At 35.9% G+C, this 16,122-nt stretch overlaps 2 protein-coding genes across 5 annotated transcripts; one reads left to right on the forward strand and one right to left on the reverse strand.

The window, feature by feature from the left end:
• The first annotated feature begins 371 nt into the window (after window positions 1–371).
• Window positions 372–5,027, forward strand: LOC145034785 (LRR receptor-like serine/threonine-protein kinase FEI 1). 2 transcript variants are annotated; one of them, XM_078983294.1, is made up of 15 exons: window positions 372–521; window positions 892–991; window positions 1,537–1,605; window positions 1,792–1,987; window positions 2,138–2,345; window positions 2,435–2,506; window positions 2,610–2,681; window positions 2,796–2,867; window positions 2,956–3,027; window positions 3,143–3,222; window positions 3,295–3,456; window positions 3,555–3,887; window positions 3,969–4,217; window positions 4,289–4,422; window positions 4,514–5,027. In XM_078983294.1, the coding sequence occupies exons 4-15, from the start codon at window positions 1,891–1,893 to the stop codon at window positions 4,730–4,732; spliced, it is 1,770 nt and encodes a 589-aa protein (XP_078839420.1). In that variant the 5' UTR covers window positions 372–521; window positions 892–991; window positions 1,537–1,605; window positions 1,792–1,890; the 3' UTR covers window positions 4,733–5,027. The 2 variants fall into 2 exon arrangements, with proteins under 2 accessions (XP_078839420.1, XP_078839418.1); XM_078983292.1 differs by having other exon boundaries at window positions 892–967.
• Window positions 5,028–5,728: 701 nt separating this feature from the next.
• On the reverse strand, window positions 5,729–7,777 carry LOC145034786 (AP-1 complex subunit sigma-1). Of its 3 annotated transcripts, none has more exons than XM_078983296.1 (8): window positions 7,653–7,777; window positions 7,415–7,474; window positions 6,797–6,883; window positions 6,603–6,694; window positions 6,404–6,512; window positions 6,281–6,316; window positions 6,095–6,181; window positions 5,729–6,012 (listed from the first exon to the last, which is right to left on the reverse strand). In XM_078983296.1, the coding sequence occupies exons 2-8, from the start codon at window positions 7,415–7,417 to the stop codon at window positions 5,941–5,943; spliced, it is 486 nt and encodes a 161-aa protein (XP_078839422.1). In that variant the 5' UTR covers window positions 7,418–7,474; window positions 7,653–7,777; the 3' UTR covers window positions 5,729–5,940. The 3 variants fall into 3 exon arrangements, with proteins under 3 accessions (XP_078839422.1, XP_078839421.1, XP_078839423.1); XM_078983295.1 differs by having other exon boundaries at window positions 7,415–7,537; window positions 7,653–7,769; XM_078983297.1 differs by having other exon boundaries at window positions 7,415–7,521; window positions 7,653–7,762.
• Window positions 7,778–16,122: the final 8,345 nt, after the last annotated feature.

The following is a 16,122-nucleotide window of genomic DNA, read 5'->3' on the forward strand; positions in this document are numbered from 1 at the left end:
GAAAAGGCACAAATATGATATTTTAGTTATTTCGTGCGCACTTAACGAAATAACATTGACGAGAAATGTGATACGGATGGGGACCAAACCTGAAAGATTTGCCGACTATTAGAAATGTCAAATTTTATAAAACTAAGATCTAACCTACAAAAAATATATACCTCACGGACCAAATAGGTAATTTACTAAAAATTCTTATATCATGTTTTTTGTTCGGTCAAAGTTGGAGGATATATTTTGGAAAAGGAAAAAACATGACACGGGCTATGGTCCAAGAGTCCAACTTATATGAAGCGAGCGTCGGTCGCACGTATGAACAATCGTTCTCCCACGTGCGACGCCACTCTGTGCTAATTGGTGACGCTGATGCTCTGCCCCATATTTATGTCTAGAGCATCTTCTCTCTCCCCTTCATGATCACACACACACACACTCCTTTTTCTATTAGGGGTTTCTCTACTTTACAGCTCAAACTTCCGGCTTCTACTTGCTCAACTCCTCAATTGCAGATCCAAAAAACGGTGACTATCAGTTCTATACTGATTAAATTTGCTTTTTATCGGCTTAATTTCAGTAGTGATACATGTAATTTACTTGAATGAAGCAAAAGTAGCTCCAGTTATAGCTGCCTTACTAGCCTTCTGATTGTATCTAGCCACAATGATGATTTCTGATTTGCTAATAGTGGAGAACGTTTGAATGTCTTTATAAATTACACAGTCATTTTAGGGGTTTTTGCATATGGGTTTAATACCAAAGGGGTGATGGTAATCATCAGAATAAGGGGCATTTAACTAATATTTCATAAACGTATCGTCGTGATTTTGGACTATATCAGTACCATTTTAGGTGTTGGGTAGCTATCTGAACATTGTACTTATTCATGGGCAGGGAAGGAGGACATTTCGGCCATACTGCTGCAGAATTTGTACACCAGAAAGAGGAGAGATTAGAAGCCACTTCAATGGTATTCTCATCTTCATCTGTATATGTAAAATCCTCAAATCCTCAACATGTGTAAACTTTAACATACATTCATATTCCTAAATCGCAGAGGGTTTTAAGCTCGTGACTTCCTTTTATCCTCGTCGATTATTGTTAGCTTAGAGCCTTAGACATTCTAAAATTCTGTTGTAATGATTGTTCGCGATGCTCTTGGTTTACTCTGATAAGCATAATCTTGCTGCATAACATTTCTACTTTATTTTGACCAAGTTACCTTCTAGGATAATATGGATCACTTGCTTATGTTGCAGGTGTATACATGTTATTCTTCTGATAACTCTAGTCATAAGCTATGTGCACTCTGCGGGGTTTTCTTAAAATGTTTTATCTTTAATTATTTCATCATTTTGCACCTACCTGGAAGCTGTGGTATTTTGTATTGGAAATGCTTAAGCCTGATTTTCACAAAAGGAAATGTGGTACCCTTAATTGATGTTTTTTCTTTGTTTCTTTTTTCACTCTCTTATCCATTTTATAAATCTTATTTCTTGGGTGGTGCTGATGTAGATAGTTTCCTTATCTCTCTCTCAGGTTTCTGATAATACTAGTCAATGAACTTGTGATCTTCAGCCTAAATAGAAAGCTGTCTTCTGCTGCCAGGTTATACTTTCATCTCAGAGCAATCAAATCATTAATTTTTAAATCTTTCACGAATCACTTGTCCTAATTCACAAAAGATGCATATAATGTTGTTACTAAATGCAAATAGTTCTTGTGATAAATTTATATACTTTCTTTTCGTGTTATTGAATTATTCTCTCAAATGGAAACTTGTACATCCTGCAGCTGCTACATGGTCACATTAATAAGCAAATGTGTTTCCAAAGGAGATTTTTTGATGCCTTGTGTATCAGATGATCTGTAGGAGTTTTATTATGCTCAATAATGGGAATTCTCCTTAAAGATTTTCAAGGGTCATTGCCATTATACATTCTATTGCTATGTTGTTTGGTGGACATATGCCAAAGTCTCACTTCAGATGGTAATATGTCAACTTTATTCCTTCTTATTTGTTGTTTTCTTTTAAGGATGTAAATGATCATCTTCAAATCATAATCATATATTGATATCAGTATGTTTTCTATGATGCAATCTTTTAAGAATTTTAGAATGTTTTGTGTTAATTGTTTAGGTGAAGCTCTTGTGAACTTCCGGACAAGCATTATTAGTTCAGATGATGTTCTTGGTCAATGGAGACCAGAGGATCCTGATCCATGTGGATGGAAAGGGGTAATATGTGATTCAAAAACAATGAGAGTTATATCTTTGAATGTTTCCAATCACAAGTTAAAGGGACTCATATCACCAGATATTGGAAAGCTAGATCACTTGAAATTCTTGTACGTGATTTTTAAACTCTTTTTAACAAAAAAATTTGCATGCTTAATACTTATACAACTACTGATGCTGTATATGTGACATGCTGTAGAGATCTTCATTACAACAATTTTTATGGAGAAATTCCTCCAGAGTTGGGAAATTGTACAGAGCTGCAAGGATTGTAAGCACAAATTGTTCTAATATGATATGATCGGATTGTGTTCTTGTTTTTTTGAGATATTGATGAACACTTCCTTTTTCTTGTGTTGTTATTATTTTGACAGATTTTTGCAGAATAATTACTTGAGTGGATTTATTCCTACTGGATTGGGAAACCTTTCGAACCTTCAAACATTGTAAGTTTAACTCTTTTATGGTAGCTTTTGAACACTTTTAAGTACAATTATAAAAGCTGTGCATTTTAAATTGTATCATTTGATAACTAATATAGATTTTGTTTCTTGTTGCAGGGATATTTCTAGTAACTCTCTTGATGGAAGAATTCCCACATCACTTGGGAATTTGAGGAACCTTCTAACCCTGTAAGCATGATTATTTAAAAGAGTTAACTTACATTTGATCTTTTTTAAAATATTATTTTCCAACTTTAATTCTTTGTTATCCATGAAGCAATGTCTCATCCAATTTTCTAGCTGGGCCAATCCCAACAGATGGTGTTTTTGACCAATTTGGAAGTAACTCGTGAGTTCTGAATTTAAATTTCCTAATTATCACATATTTTAATATCTAAAAAAAATGAAAATAAAAAAGTGTTGTAAGGCAAAGTTGGTGCTTACTTTTGGTTGGATACCTGCAGGTTTGTTGGAAACAGTGACTTATGTGGGAAGCAAATTAATAAGTTATGCAAAGATGAAGTTGGAAATCAACAGACTACAGGTTTTATTTTCTTCCTTGTAAAAGTTGTTGGTTGACTTTTTTACATTTGACTGATTTATTTTGTTTGTGTAGGGAATCAAAATGTGAAAAAGAATTCTGGAAGGTTACTTATTAGTGCTTCAGCTACTGTTGGTGCATTGCTTCTTGTTGCCCTCATGTGTTTCTGGGGTTGTTTTCTCTATAAAAAACTCGGGAAAAATGATGCAAAAGGGATTGCAAAGGATGTGAGTGGAGGTAAGTAAAGATCGAAATAAGCTTTTAAATAGAATAATAATATGGGCTTTATAATTATTAATAAGAGTATTTTTTTTTTTGGTTATTGATTGGTTCAGGTGCATCGATTGTGATGTTTCATGGAGACTTGCCATATTCATCAAAGGATATAATAAAAAAGCTGGAAGCTTTAAATGACGAGCATATAATTGGTGCTGGAGGATTTGGAACAGTCTACAAGCTTTCAATGGATGATGGAAACGTTTTTGCTTTAAAAAGAATCGTAAAATTAAACGAAGGATTTGATCGTTTTTTTGAGAGAGAGCTTGCAATTCTTGGAAGCATCAAACATAAATACTTGGTGAATTTACGAGGATACTGCAATTCTCCAACTTCAAAACTCTTGCTCTATGACTACTTAGCAGGTGGAAGCCTAGATGAAGCTCTCCATGGTACTAATAATTTTATTTTTTATAATAATTTTGTTGTTGTGAATTGTGATTGAGATTGAGGGAGGAATGATTTGTTATCAGAAAATGGTGATGAACAACTGGCATGGGAGACACGGGTGAAGATAATCATGGGAGCTGCAAAAGGGCTGGCTTACTTGCATCATGACTGTTCCCCTCGAATTATACACCGCGATATAAAATCAAGCAACATTTTGCTTGATGGAAATTTCGAGGCCCGGGTTTCTGATTTTGGACTTGCAAAACTGTTGGAAGATGAAGAATCTCACATCACCACCATTGTTGCAGGAACTTTTGGATACTTGGCTCCGGGTAACAACAAAGTATATATAAGTTTTATTATACCAGTAGTAGATTTAATTTTTGATTTTTGTTTGATGCAGAATACATGCAAAGTGGTAGAGCAACAGAGAAGACGGATGTTTATAGTTTTGGTGTGCTGATGCTTGAAGTTGTAAGTAGAAAGAGGCCCACGGATGCTTCTTTCATAGAGAAAGGGCTTAATATTGTTGGCTGGGTATGTCAGTCATGTCGTCCATCTATTATTGTTTGTGGGAAATTAAAATCGGCAAACATGTTTTTTTTGATATTTTGATTTTTATTTGCAGTTGAATTATTTGGTGACGGAGGATAGGCAGCGTGAGATAATTGATGGAGAGTGTGAGGGGGTGGAGGCGGAGACATCTGATGCTCTGCTGTCGGTTGCAATTCAATGTGTGAGTCCGAGTCCTGAAGATCGGCCCACAATGGACAGAGTCGTCAAAACACTTGAGTCCGAGGTTATGACTCCATGCCCAAGCGACTTCTATGATTCTGCATCCGATTGAAGAACATTTTCTGCAAATTCATTTTCCACGTCATCACCCAATTCCAATCCATTCTTTCATGCAGTAAAGATGAGTACCAATTTTTTTTGGGCTTGTCATATTTACAAATTTACCCCACCACCCCCCTTCCCCTTTCCCTTTTGTGATAATATAACATTTACTTGGTAATTAATTAGCCACATGTGTATAGGTAATAGGATCCTCTTTCTTTCTCGGTGACAATGCCATTTCTGTATAATATGCTCTGTGCTCGCTCATCATATTTATTTAAAATTCAAATGCAACTTTTTCATCAGTAACATTTTATTTCTCATGCAATAATACGTCTTGTGTCTTTTTCATAACATAAGAAATCATGATTGCAAAAACATGTCTAGTGACCAATCGCCCTTTCACAAATATAAGTTAATCACTCACCCTACTTGTACATAATTTTCAATCCTCAAAAAATAATCTTATTATTATTATTATTATTATTAGAATGGCTTACACACAAACCTATTATTCCATTTCTAAATTTATATCTTTTGTCCATAATAGAACTTGAACCCTCATCACAACATTTGAATGAAGGACATTTACGTGTTGATAACATTTTATTTTAATGCCCTTGCTGTTTCCAAGTCAGGGGTTTTATAAGATAACATACAAAGAATATAACCACAATTTTATTTGCCCCAAGTCAAATCTCTATAAACTTTAACATACAAGTTTTTTAACAGTTTAAAAATCTCCAATCCACCCCTTTGTAGGTATACACGTATTTTGTGTCTTATAAGTTAAAAAAACACTTTTGTAACTTGTCCCTTATTTGATTCTAACTTTATAAGATTAACTCTTAAAAGTTAATTATAAATGTACATCTTCTAAAGTACATTCATTCTACATGTAATTTGCCTATATGGTATAAATTCATATTTGTTTATGCATGAGATCTAGACAACCATATTTATCAAACACATGTTTATTTTTAGAAGACTATGAAGCATGTAAACATTTGAAGTTAAGATATATCGTTGTTACACATCTAGAAGCTCAAAATGAACAAATACACACATCCATACATTTGATTAACATCAGTTGACTTTTCAAAATTCAAAATTCTAACACTTAAAAAAAAGATTTCCACACAAACAAAAGGGAAAAAACAACAGAAAAAGATAGATGTGAATATATCAATATGATAGAGGTAAGAGCAAGTAGAAGCTTTATTTGGTTGCCTGTGCAATTATATTGCTTATAGAATTTGCTTCTTCTTTAGCAGCCTCCACCAAAGAATCCTGCAAACACAAAAACCACCAAAACTTCAGCCACTCACAACCCGCCACATGGACATGTGCCACCCGGATTTTATAATCTTACCTGTGCCGCCACTAAACGGGCCACCGTCTTCTTGCTCGATTCCTGAAGCTCTCCTGCTATTAGCACCTCATCCAGTATATAATAAGCCTGCAACAAAACATGACAGAACAGAACAGGTTGTACTACTGTGTTTGACTTTGACTTAGACTGATGTGAATAGGACAAAAACTAAAAGCGAAAACATACCTTGTGAAAATTAAAGATCAGGTCCAGCTCACAAACCTATCATACACAAATTCAAAATTTTATAAAAGAGTTTTCTTACTAAACAACACATTTCCAATATTTCTTACAGATTAGATGGCTTACACTTCCGAAATAGCGATCTAGAATCTCAACATAATGATGAATAATTTCAAGGACTTCCAATTCATTGTCTTCCTGGTTGATGCACATACAGAAGTAGAGACTGGCATATCTGATAAGTTTTTTTTTTATTAAAAAGAAATAAGTTACAAAAAATGAGCTTCTTTAAAAATGGAAACATTGTATTAATTTTAAGGGATACCGTTTATAAACGACTTTAAATCCTCTCCACTCAACAAAGTTGCAAAGCTTGGGACCACGTGTGAGAATCATCCCACTCAGCTCTCGTATTACCTACATAAAGTCCATGAATGTCAACAATATTCTGAAACATAAGAAAAAGTGAAATATATGGATCAAAGAGATGAGAACTTGTTAATTCTTGCAATTGCATACCTTACTTCTTTCTTTCTGGGTATAAGGTGAATACCATTTTGTCAACCTGACTTTTCCTTGTCGGCTTATTAACAAAACAAAATGAATCTGCAACAAAAAATTAGCTATAACATATCACTTCCAAGTTCCAATGCCACAAATGCTCATATCTATACATTTACACCAACTGCATAAATGATAAATCCAAATTCCTGATTTCACAAACTTCTTAATCCTTAATACTCTTGTTACATTTTGATCTGCACTTGCAGAAAACCTTGTTCACAACATGCTAGTCTATGTAAATGTCACTCAATTAAGTCCATGGGATGTATCTCCTCACCACAAGAACCCTAAAAGAGAAATAACACAGTTCTAGTCGTTGTATAGAGTCCCTTTTGTACCACAATTAATGCTCATTCTAGAAAGAAGCATTGTTTCAAAATAATTAGGGTGAAAAAGGCACTATCCTCGTTCCTGAGCACAAAGAAATTCATCCTTGGTCTATGTTCGATTGGGAATTGCAGATAATTGTGAGATGGTTTTTTCTAGATATGTAAGCAACTGATGATAGAAACCCTAATTCAATTAAATGGTCATGAAAACGCAACTAGTAAAAAAGGATTTACAAGTTCTCACCATGGTTCAAACTTCTGCGAGAAAAACCTCGTTTGCCGTCAGATCCGATCGAAAACTCTACTGAAGAAGATGAAATAACCTCGCATTTATTACAAAACTTGCCCAAACTAAAAGAGAGAAAATCTACGTGTATATGAAAATTAGAAATGAAAATTCAATCAGAATTTAACAATTATTTTGAATGATTAAAACATAAAGTGGTCGGGATCAAGAGATAGAGAGGAGATGGAAAGTAAACCTCGAAGAGAGAAAATTGAAGGGTTGGATTTGCCTTGATTGTCGCCGGTGGAACAGAGCACCTCTATACAAAGGGACTTCTATTTTGTTGAACAAAGTGTGAATCTATTTCTTATCAGCTTATTAATTACATGTATTGTATGAGAAAAAATTAAAAACCAAATATAATCAAAATAGTTACGGTGTGTATAGTTCACGAAAAATAATTTATTTTTTAGAAATTTTTATAAGAAAAATAAAATGTAACAGCCCATATTTTTCAATAAAAATGTTCATTTAATTAACAAACTTATATTCATTAATTATAAAATTTCAATCACAATTGTTCTCAAAAATCTAGATCATCAAATAAATTATTCATAATATCAAAATGTCTATAATAAAACGTCGGGAGTGCATGCCGCGCCATCATGCCGAGCTCTGGCCCTTAAATCCCGAAGTACTTGAAACAACTAACAAACTGTAAGCTAATGCTTAGTGAACTTCTGATAGCATATCCCACATAAGTCACATAATCACATATTCAATATAAACCACATAAGTCATACATGTAACATATATGGATGCCATGGAGTCCCTTCATGGTCTTATTCTCGGATGTCGTGGGCTCCCTCCCAGGATCTTATACTTATGTGTCATGGGTTCCCCCATGGTCTTAACTACCTGTCATGGGCTCCCCCCATGGTTTTCATATAACTATCCAACAAGATACTAACACATTCACATATATACATACTAAACATGTCGATGACACATTCTCAATAATTACCACAACTAACTAAATGGGACCCATTGCTATGGTGAGGAAACTCACCTCAAATGCTAATAGTAGTTGAATAGGCCCTGGCTCCGAGTATCTGCTCTACTCAATCCCTAAACATAAACAACTCCTTAAGATTCAACTCAATACTTCAAACCGTAAGAGTCAACATTAGTCAAAGTCAAAGTCAAGATTGACATTTCGAGTTGAATCAACTCATTGAGTTTGGCTATCAACTCGTCAAGTTCCCTTGTTAACTGGCCAGATCGTGAAAAGTCCCACCAACTCGTCGAGTTCACTCATGAACTCGTTGAGTTGGCCAGAAAACCAACTTCTTAATGTATTAAGTCGTTTTCCTTTGAATCCAAAGACTCCAAACCTGCGATCCCTTTCAAAATTGATGTCTAGAAGGGTAAAGTTGTCACACCCCCAAAACCGAACGGCGGAAACGTTCGGGGGCGGAGGACGTCATATTCAGTATCACAACAATTGAATAATAAAGAAAGTACACACCACCATAATATATATTTGAAAAGTTTACATGATTGAATGTATTACATGTTTGAATATCAAATACAATATGGTGATCAACAATATGTTACTAATGCCAGCGCGTTAGTCTTTAAAAGTAGATGCTACCTGGTTTAGCGGCTTCCTGAGAATACAAGTTATTTCAAGAAAAAGTGTCAACAATTAAGTTGGTGAGTTCATAACTAGTGATTTGAGTAAATGTATGCCATTCGAAAGTTCGTGTATGTTATTTAGAAAATCCCTTATTTTCTTAACAAATGAAATGTAGTCTTAAATGAAAAAGACCAAATGAATCGTTGTTTGCATGAAATGAATGTATTAACCAAGAAAATCCCATATTTTCCTAAAAGTGAAAAACAGTCTTAAGTGACCAAGACCGTAAGTTGTAAGCAACTATGACATGCTCAAAAGAATGATGTATAGTCTTATTATAAAACAACACTATAAGAAGATCGTATTTGTAAATGAAAAGTGACTGTAATAGTCACTTTCCCCGTGAAAACATAATACCATAATAATTGTCTGTCTCGTGAGTTTTCATAACAATACTATCATAATTTGCCTGTAGCGATGTTCTTCAGGCGTCGAAATGAGATGACACTTGTCACCCCGAGGACTGTAGTTAACAATCAGGGCGATGGATCATTAGTCCCGTATAGATCTATACACACTTGTCACGTTCTCCGGACGAGAGATTTTGGTTATAAAACAGGACTTCTAGCGGTACCTTAATAGGTATAGTGAAGATGAATGACTCACAGATTCTCAACTAAGTTTGTATTCTTGAAAATGATGATTTTGTATGAAATGATTTCCCTTTTCCACAATATTAACAAAGGCATAATTAAGAGGTGTATGTTCTTGTATGTATAAGAATGGTATACTAAAAATGGTTACCCTTGATATGATGCAAACGTATAAATAAGATTATAGTATTTATAATCATGTTTCATCCCGAGTGGGTAAAGTAGGGTAATATGTTTTGCATGTTAACATATCCATATAATAGTTATTAAAAACAATATGAAATGTATAACGAAAGATAGACATTTTCACGCAAGATTAACCGCGTGTTTACTTGTATTCTCCCCTGTAAGGTGTTAAAAGCATTTAAAAAGTATTTAAAAGCGTAGAAATGGGGGTATGAACTCACCTGATAGAATTGGTGAGTTGAAGAAGGCAAGACTAAACTCGGGCAGTACTTCGACTGGAAAGAAGCTAGGGATGAACATGGGACGGAACCGGTACTGCCCCGTCTCGTTCCCGATTTCCCGAATACCGAATTTGATCAAAAGCTAATCCTGAGTACCGAACTGAATTAACATCACCAGTACCGAAATGGTACTGGTACTTAGTACTAGTACCGGTACCTGCGATACCGATTCCCGAATTTCATGTATTTGGAGTACCAAGTACTGTCCTGTATTTTTAAATTCGGTACCGGTTCCGGTACGGTATCGGGATTTGGGACAAACTGCTCATCCCTAAAAGAAGTAAGTTCCTCGGGAACTTCGGGACTTCGGGCTTCCTTTAAGGCTTTGACACGTAACCGGGGCGTCGGGATAGTCTCGGAATGCTTAACACTGAGTAAAAGTAGGAGAGGGGATAGAAATGAGCAGCCAAACTCAGAACCCTCAACTTCTATTTATAAGGAGAACTTTTGGAGTTCACATCGTGAACATGAAGATGTTCGCATTGTGAACTTGGTTCTTATCCATCTGCTGACTCTACTTCTGACCGCCCGACCCTGGAGCTTATCCATAACTGGCTCACGTCGTGAGTCCTCTGACAGTGTGGGAATTCGTGTCCCAAACTGTAAAAATTCATATCTCTTGCATACGAGCTCCGAATCGTAATCCTTCAACACATCTAACCACCTCCTCCTTCGCATGTTGAGGTTCTGCTGATCCATCAAATACTTTAAACTTTTGTGATCGGTATAGATGGTGAACCGCACTCCATACAAGTAATGTCTCCAAATCTTGAGGGAAAACACCACTACCCCCAGTTCCAAGTCATGAGTAGGGTAATTTGCCTCATGAGGCTTCAACTGTCTCGTGGCATAAGCTATCATGTGACCCCTCTACATCAGTACTGCACCCAACCCTGAAATCAATGCAAATTTAACACCAAAGCAATAACCCTAGAAACTAGCATACAAATCGAAATTAATGTATAAATTAGGGTTAGAAGATTACCTTACTTGTTATGCAGTAATAACAAGATAAGCTTGAAGATCCTTAGCTCTTGAAAGCTTAGTGCCCCAAATGTTGTACCTCTAATGGTTCACAAACACCCAATGCAAGATGAAGATAGGAGAGTCTTAGAAAATATGCTAGGGTTAGGAAACATATCCTTAGGCTGAAATTCTAAGGGTTTAGGAAGGCTTTATCTAGGGCTAGGTTGGTTAATCTTAAAGCTATACTTGAATAAGGAAATCCTAGTTCCCATGCAAAACCTTAAGCAACCCATTTACCTCCTAAAGGAAGCCTTTTGACGAAATCTTATAGGGCCACCCTATAAATTTTGTCCACTCTATTTCATGGAGTCCTAAGCCCAGTTTCACAACGATCAATAATTTGCAAAACAACTCCTCCATTATTAACCAGTTCCTTTAATCCCAAAATCAATCACATACTAATTTATGATTAATCACTAATTAATAATATGATTTCCAATAAATATATTAATCTTGTAATAGATTAATAAAATCATTTTGAGTGTTAATTTATTATTTCAAAAAAAAAATTCTACTATCTCTCCACTAGTCATCATGTCAAATTGCATAAGTGAAGGCAACTCAAAAGGACCATGTTATTATCAAATCAAGTACATACCAATTATAGTTATGGGCTTAGACACCTAATCTAACAATCTTATGGGGTTTTACTCTTTCATGCAAGTAATAGTGACCTTTTATGAAGATTAGGAAGCTTATATTATGGTTTGGAGTCCATTTAGCCATGCAAAATCAGTCAGAAACTTTATGAATTAAGACACCCCTTAAGGGTCAGATCAATGTTTGGACGTTCTAGACTTAACCCAACAGGAGCTTATTATGGATTTTAGGTCTCTCATGAGTACGTTAGGCATACGTAGGACTACGCTCAGCATAATGCGTGGTTCATACATCGATAACTTATACTTTGTGCTTCGAGGGTGAGTATGCAGGGCGTACATTTCTGGTACGCAGGGCGTACTCCCTAAGATGTTCATTTTGGGCTTTTTGGGCCTTGAGCCTTTTAGAATGTGGACTATAAGATGTTGGACCAGTTATGCGAATGGTAAAAATGGTCTTTTACCCTTTAGGAATATAAAATATTGTTTGGGCCTTGTATTTTGGGAGGTTATCTTAATTATTGATCAAGGATAATTTAGTCATATTTAGTGTGAGGATTCCCGTAGCAGCAGCTCGTGTGTTCGGTTATATTGGTTTGAGGTGAGTCTCCTCACTGTACCCGTGGGTCGAAGGCACTAATGCCGGTCCACTAGGATATGTTATGGTAGTTGTATTTGTGATTCTTGTTGGATTAGATGTTTAAACCCATAACTATTTTGGTATGTACTTGACCCGATTTTGAACATGGTCCTTTTGGGTTGCCTTCACCATAATTGATAGGATGAATTAAGGAGAAAGAGGATTAATTATGCTTTATTTAATATATTATGTGAATAATATATTAAAAGAGAAATCATATTGTTTAATTAATATTGATCAATAATTAATTTATAATTAATTTTGTGCTAAAAAAGATTAATTAAATAAATGGGACCGATATTGTAATTATATGATAGTTACAAAGTTGGGCTTAGGATCCATAAAGAAGCAATGGACGAATTCTACATGGGAGTCCATATAGAAATTGTCCAAGTGGCCTTCTGGAAGGATCCCTGGGCTGCTTAAGGACTAAGAAACTGGATTAGGGTTTCCAAGTTGATAACCCTAAAAGCCTCAACTATATAAGGGTCGTAAAGGCTCCCAAAAATGCAGTTAAGCATTCTTAGAGGATCTTGGACGTTTTTTGTGCCTCTTCCCTTTCTCTCTTGTTCATCCTTATTGCTAGTGGTATTTGTGACTCCATTAGAGGTGCAACACTTGGGGCACTAAGCTTTCAAGAGTCAAAGACTTTATGGATTACGATTGTTATTGCTACATAACAATCAATGTAAGATCTAAACCCTAATTATATGTTAATTTTGATTATAGTATGTTAGATATAGGGTTTATGGTTTTTGGATGATTATTGCATACTAAACATGTCGATGACACATTCTCAATAATTACCACAACTAACTAAATGGGACCCATTGCTATGGTGAGGAAACTCACCTCAAATGCTAATAGTAGTTGAATAGGCCCTGGCTCCGAGTATCTGCTCTACTCAATCCCTAAACATAAACAACTCCTTAAGATTCAACTCAATACTTCAAACCGTAAGAGTCAACATTAGTCAAAGTCAAAGTCAAGATTGACATTTCGAGTTGAATCAACTCATTGAGTTTGGCTATCAACTCGTCAAGTTCCCTTGTTAACTGGCCAGATCGTGAAAAGTCCCACCAACTCGTCGAGTTCACTCATGAACTCGTTGAGTTGGCCAGAAAACCAACTTCTTAATGTATTAAGTCGTTTTCCTTTGAATCCAAAGACTCCAAACCTGCGATCCCTTTCAAAATTGATGTCTAGAAGGGTAAAGTTGTCACACCCCCAAAACCGAACGGCGGAAACGTTCGGGGGCGGAGGACGTCATATTCAGTATCACAACAATTGAATAATAAAGAAAGTACACACCACCATAATATATATTTGAAAAGTTTACATGATTGAATGTATTACATGTTTGAATATCAAATACAATATGGTGATCAACAATATGTTACTAATGCCAGCGCGTTAGTCTTTAAAAGTAGATGCTACCTGGTTTAGCGGCTTCCTGAGAATACAAGTTATTTCAAGAAAAAGTGTCAACAATTAAGTTGGTGAGTTCATAACTAGTGATTTGAGTAAATGTATGCCATTCGAAAGTTCGTGTATGTTATTTAGAAAATCCCTTATTTTCTTAACAAATGAAATGTAGTCTTAAATGAAAAAGACCAAATGAATCGTTGTTTGCATGAAATGAATGTATTAACCAAGAAAATCCCATATTTTCCTAAAAGTGAAAAACAGTCTTAAGTGACCAAGACCGTAAGTTGTAAGCAACTATGACATGCTCAAAAGAATGATGTATAGTCTTATTATAAAACAACACTATAAGAAGATCGTATTTGTAAATGAAAAGTGACTGTAATAGTCACTTTCCCCGTGAAAACATAATACCATAATAATTGTCTGTCTCGTGAGTTTTCATAACAATACTATCATAATTTGCCTGTAGCGATGTTCTTCAGGCGTCGAAATGAGATGACACTTGTCACCCCGAGGACTGTAGTTAACAATCAGGGCGATGGATCATTAGTCCCGTATAGATCTATACACACTTGTCACGTTCTCCGGACGAGAGATTTTGGTTATAAAACAGGACTTCTAGCGGTACCTTAATAGGTATAGTGAAGATGAATGACTCACAGATTCTCAACTAAGTTTGTATTCTTGAAAATGATGATTTTGTATGAAATGATTTCCCTTTTCCACAATATTAACAAAGGCATAATTAAGAGGTGTATGTTCTTGTATGTATAAGAATGGTATACTAAAAATGGTTACCCTTGATATGATGCAAACGTATAAATAAGATTATAGTATTTATAATCATGTTTCATCCCGAGTGGGTAAAGTAGGGTAATATGTTTTGCATGTTAACATATCCATATAATAGTTATTAAAAACAATATGAAATGTATAACGAAAGATAGACATTTTCACGCAAGATTAACCGCGTGTTTACTTGTATTCTCCCCTGTAAGGTGTTAAAAGCATTTAAAAAGTATTTAAAAGCGTAGAAATGGGGGTATGAACTCACCTGATAGAATTGGTGAGTTGAAGAAGGCAAGACTAAACTCGGGCAGTACTTCGACTGGAAAGAAGCTAGGGATGAACATGGGACGGAACCGGTACTGCCCCGTCTCGTTCCCGATTTCCCGAATACCGAATTTGATCAAAAGCTAATCCTGAGTACCGAACTGAATTAACATCACCAGTACCGAAATGGTACTGGTACTTAGTACTAGTACCGGTACCTGCGATACCGATTCCCGAATTTCATGTATTTGGAGTACCAAGTACTGTCCTGTATTTTTAAATTCGGTACCGGTTCCGGTACGGTATCGGGATTTGGGACAAACTGCTCATCCCTAAAAGAAGTAAGTTCCTCGGGAACTTCGGGACTTCGGGCTTCCTTTAAGGCTTTGACACGTAACCGGGGCGTCGGGATAGTCTCGGAATGCTTAACACTGAGTAAAAGTAGGAGAGGGGATAGAAATGAGCAGCCAAACTCAGAACCCTCAACTTCTATTTATAAGGAGAACTTTTGGAGTTCACATCGTGAACATGAAGATGTTCGCATTGTGAACTTGGTTCTTATCCATCTGCTGACTCTACTTCTGACCGCCCGACCCTGGAGCTTATCCATAACTGGCTCACGTCGTGAGTCCTCTGACAGTGTGGGAATTCGTGTCCCAAACTGTAAAAATTCATATCTCTTGCATACGAGCTCCGAATCGTAATCCTTCAACACATCTAACCACCTCCTCCTTCGCATGTTGAGGTTCTGCTGATCCATCAAATACTTTAAACTTTTGTGATCGGTATAGATGGTGAACCGCACTCCATACAAGTAATGTCTCCAAATCTTGAGGGAAAACACCACTACCCCCAGTTCCAAGTCATGAGTAGGGTAATTTGCCTCATGAGGCTTCAACTGTCTCGTGGCATAAGCTATCATGTGACCCCTCTACATCAGTACTGCACCCAACCCTGAAATCAATGCAAATTTAACACCAAAGCAATAACCCTAGAAACTAGCATACAAATCGAAATTAATGTATAAATTAGGGTTAGAAGATTACCTTACTTGTTATGCAGTAATAACAAGATAAGCTTGAAGATCCTTAGCTCTTGAAAGCTTAGTGCCCCAAATGTTGTACCTCTAATGGTTCACAAACACCCAATGCAAGATGAAGATAGGAGAGTCTTAGAAAATATGCTAGGGTTAGGAAACATATCCTTAGGCTGAAATTCTAA

The sequence above is a fragment of the Lactuca saligna genome, chromosome 3 (assembly GCF_052625555.1).
Source record: "Lactuca saligna cultivar CGN05327 chromosome 3, ASM5262555v1, whole genome shotgun sequence".
Taxonomy (NCBI): Eukaryota; Viridiplantae; Streptophyta; class Magnoliopsida; order Asterales; family Asteraceae; genus Lactuca; species Lactuca saligna.

Coding starts and splice junctions, on each gene's coding strand:
- LOC145034785 (XM_078983294.1), top strand. CDS start 1,891: ATGGGAATTCTCCTTAAAGATTTTCAAGGGTCATTGCCATTATACATT. Junction 1,988..2,137: donor CCAAAGTCTCACTTCAGATG/GTAATATGTCAA, acceptor TTAATTGTTTAG/GTGAAGCTCTTGTGAACTTC. Junction 2,682..2,795: donor CTTTCGAACCTTCAAACATT/GTAAGTTTAACT, acceptor TTCTTGTTGCAG/GGATATTTCTAGTAACTCTC.
- LOC145034786 (XM_078983296.1), bottom strand. Junction 6,513..6,602: donor TTTAAAGTCGTTTATAAACG/GTATCCCTTAAA, acceptor AAAACTTATCAG/ATATGCCAGTCTCTACTTCT. Junction 6,013..6,094: donor CCCGTTTAGTGGCGGCACAG/GTAAGATTATAA, acceptor TTGTGTTTGCAG/GATTCTTTGGTGGAGGCTGC.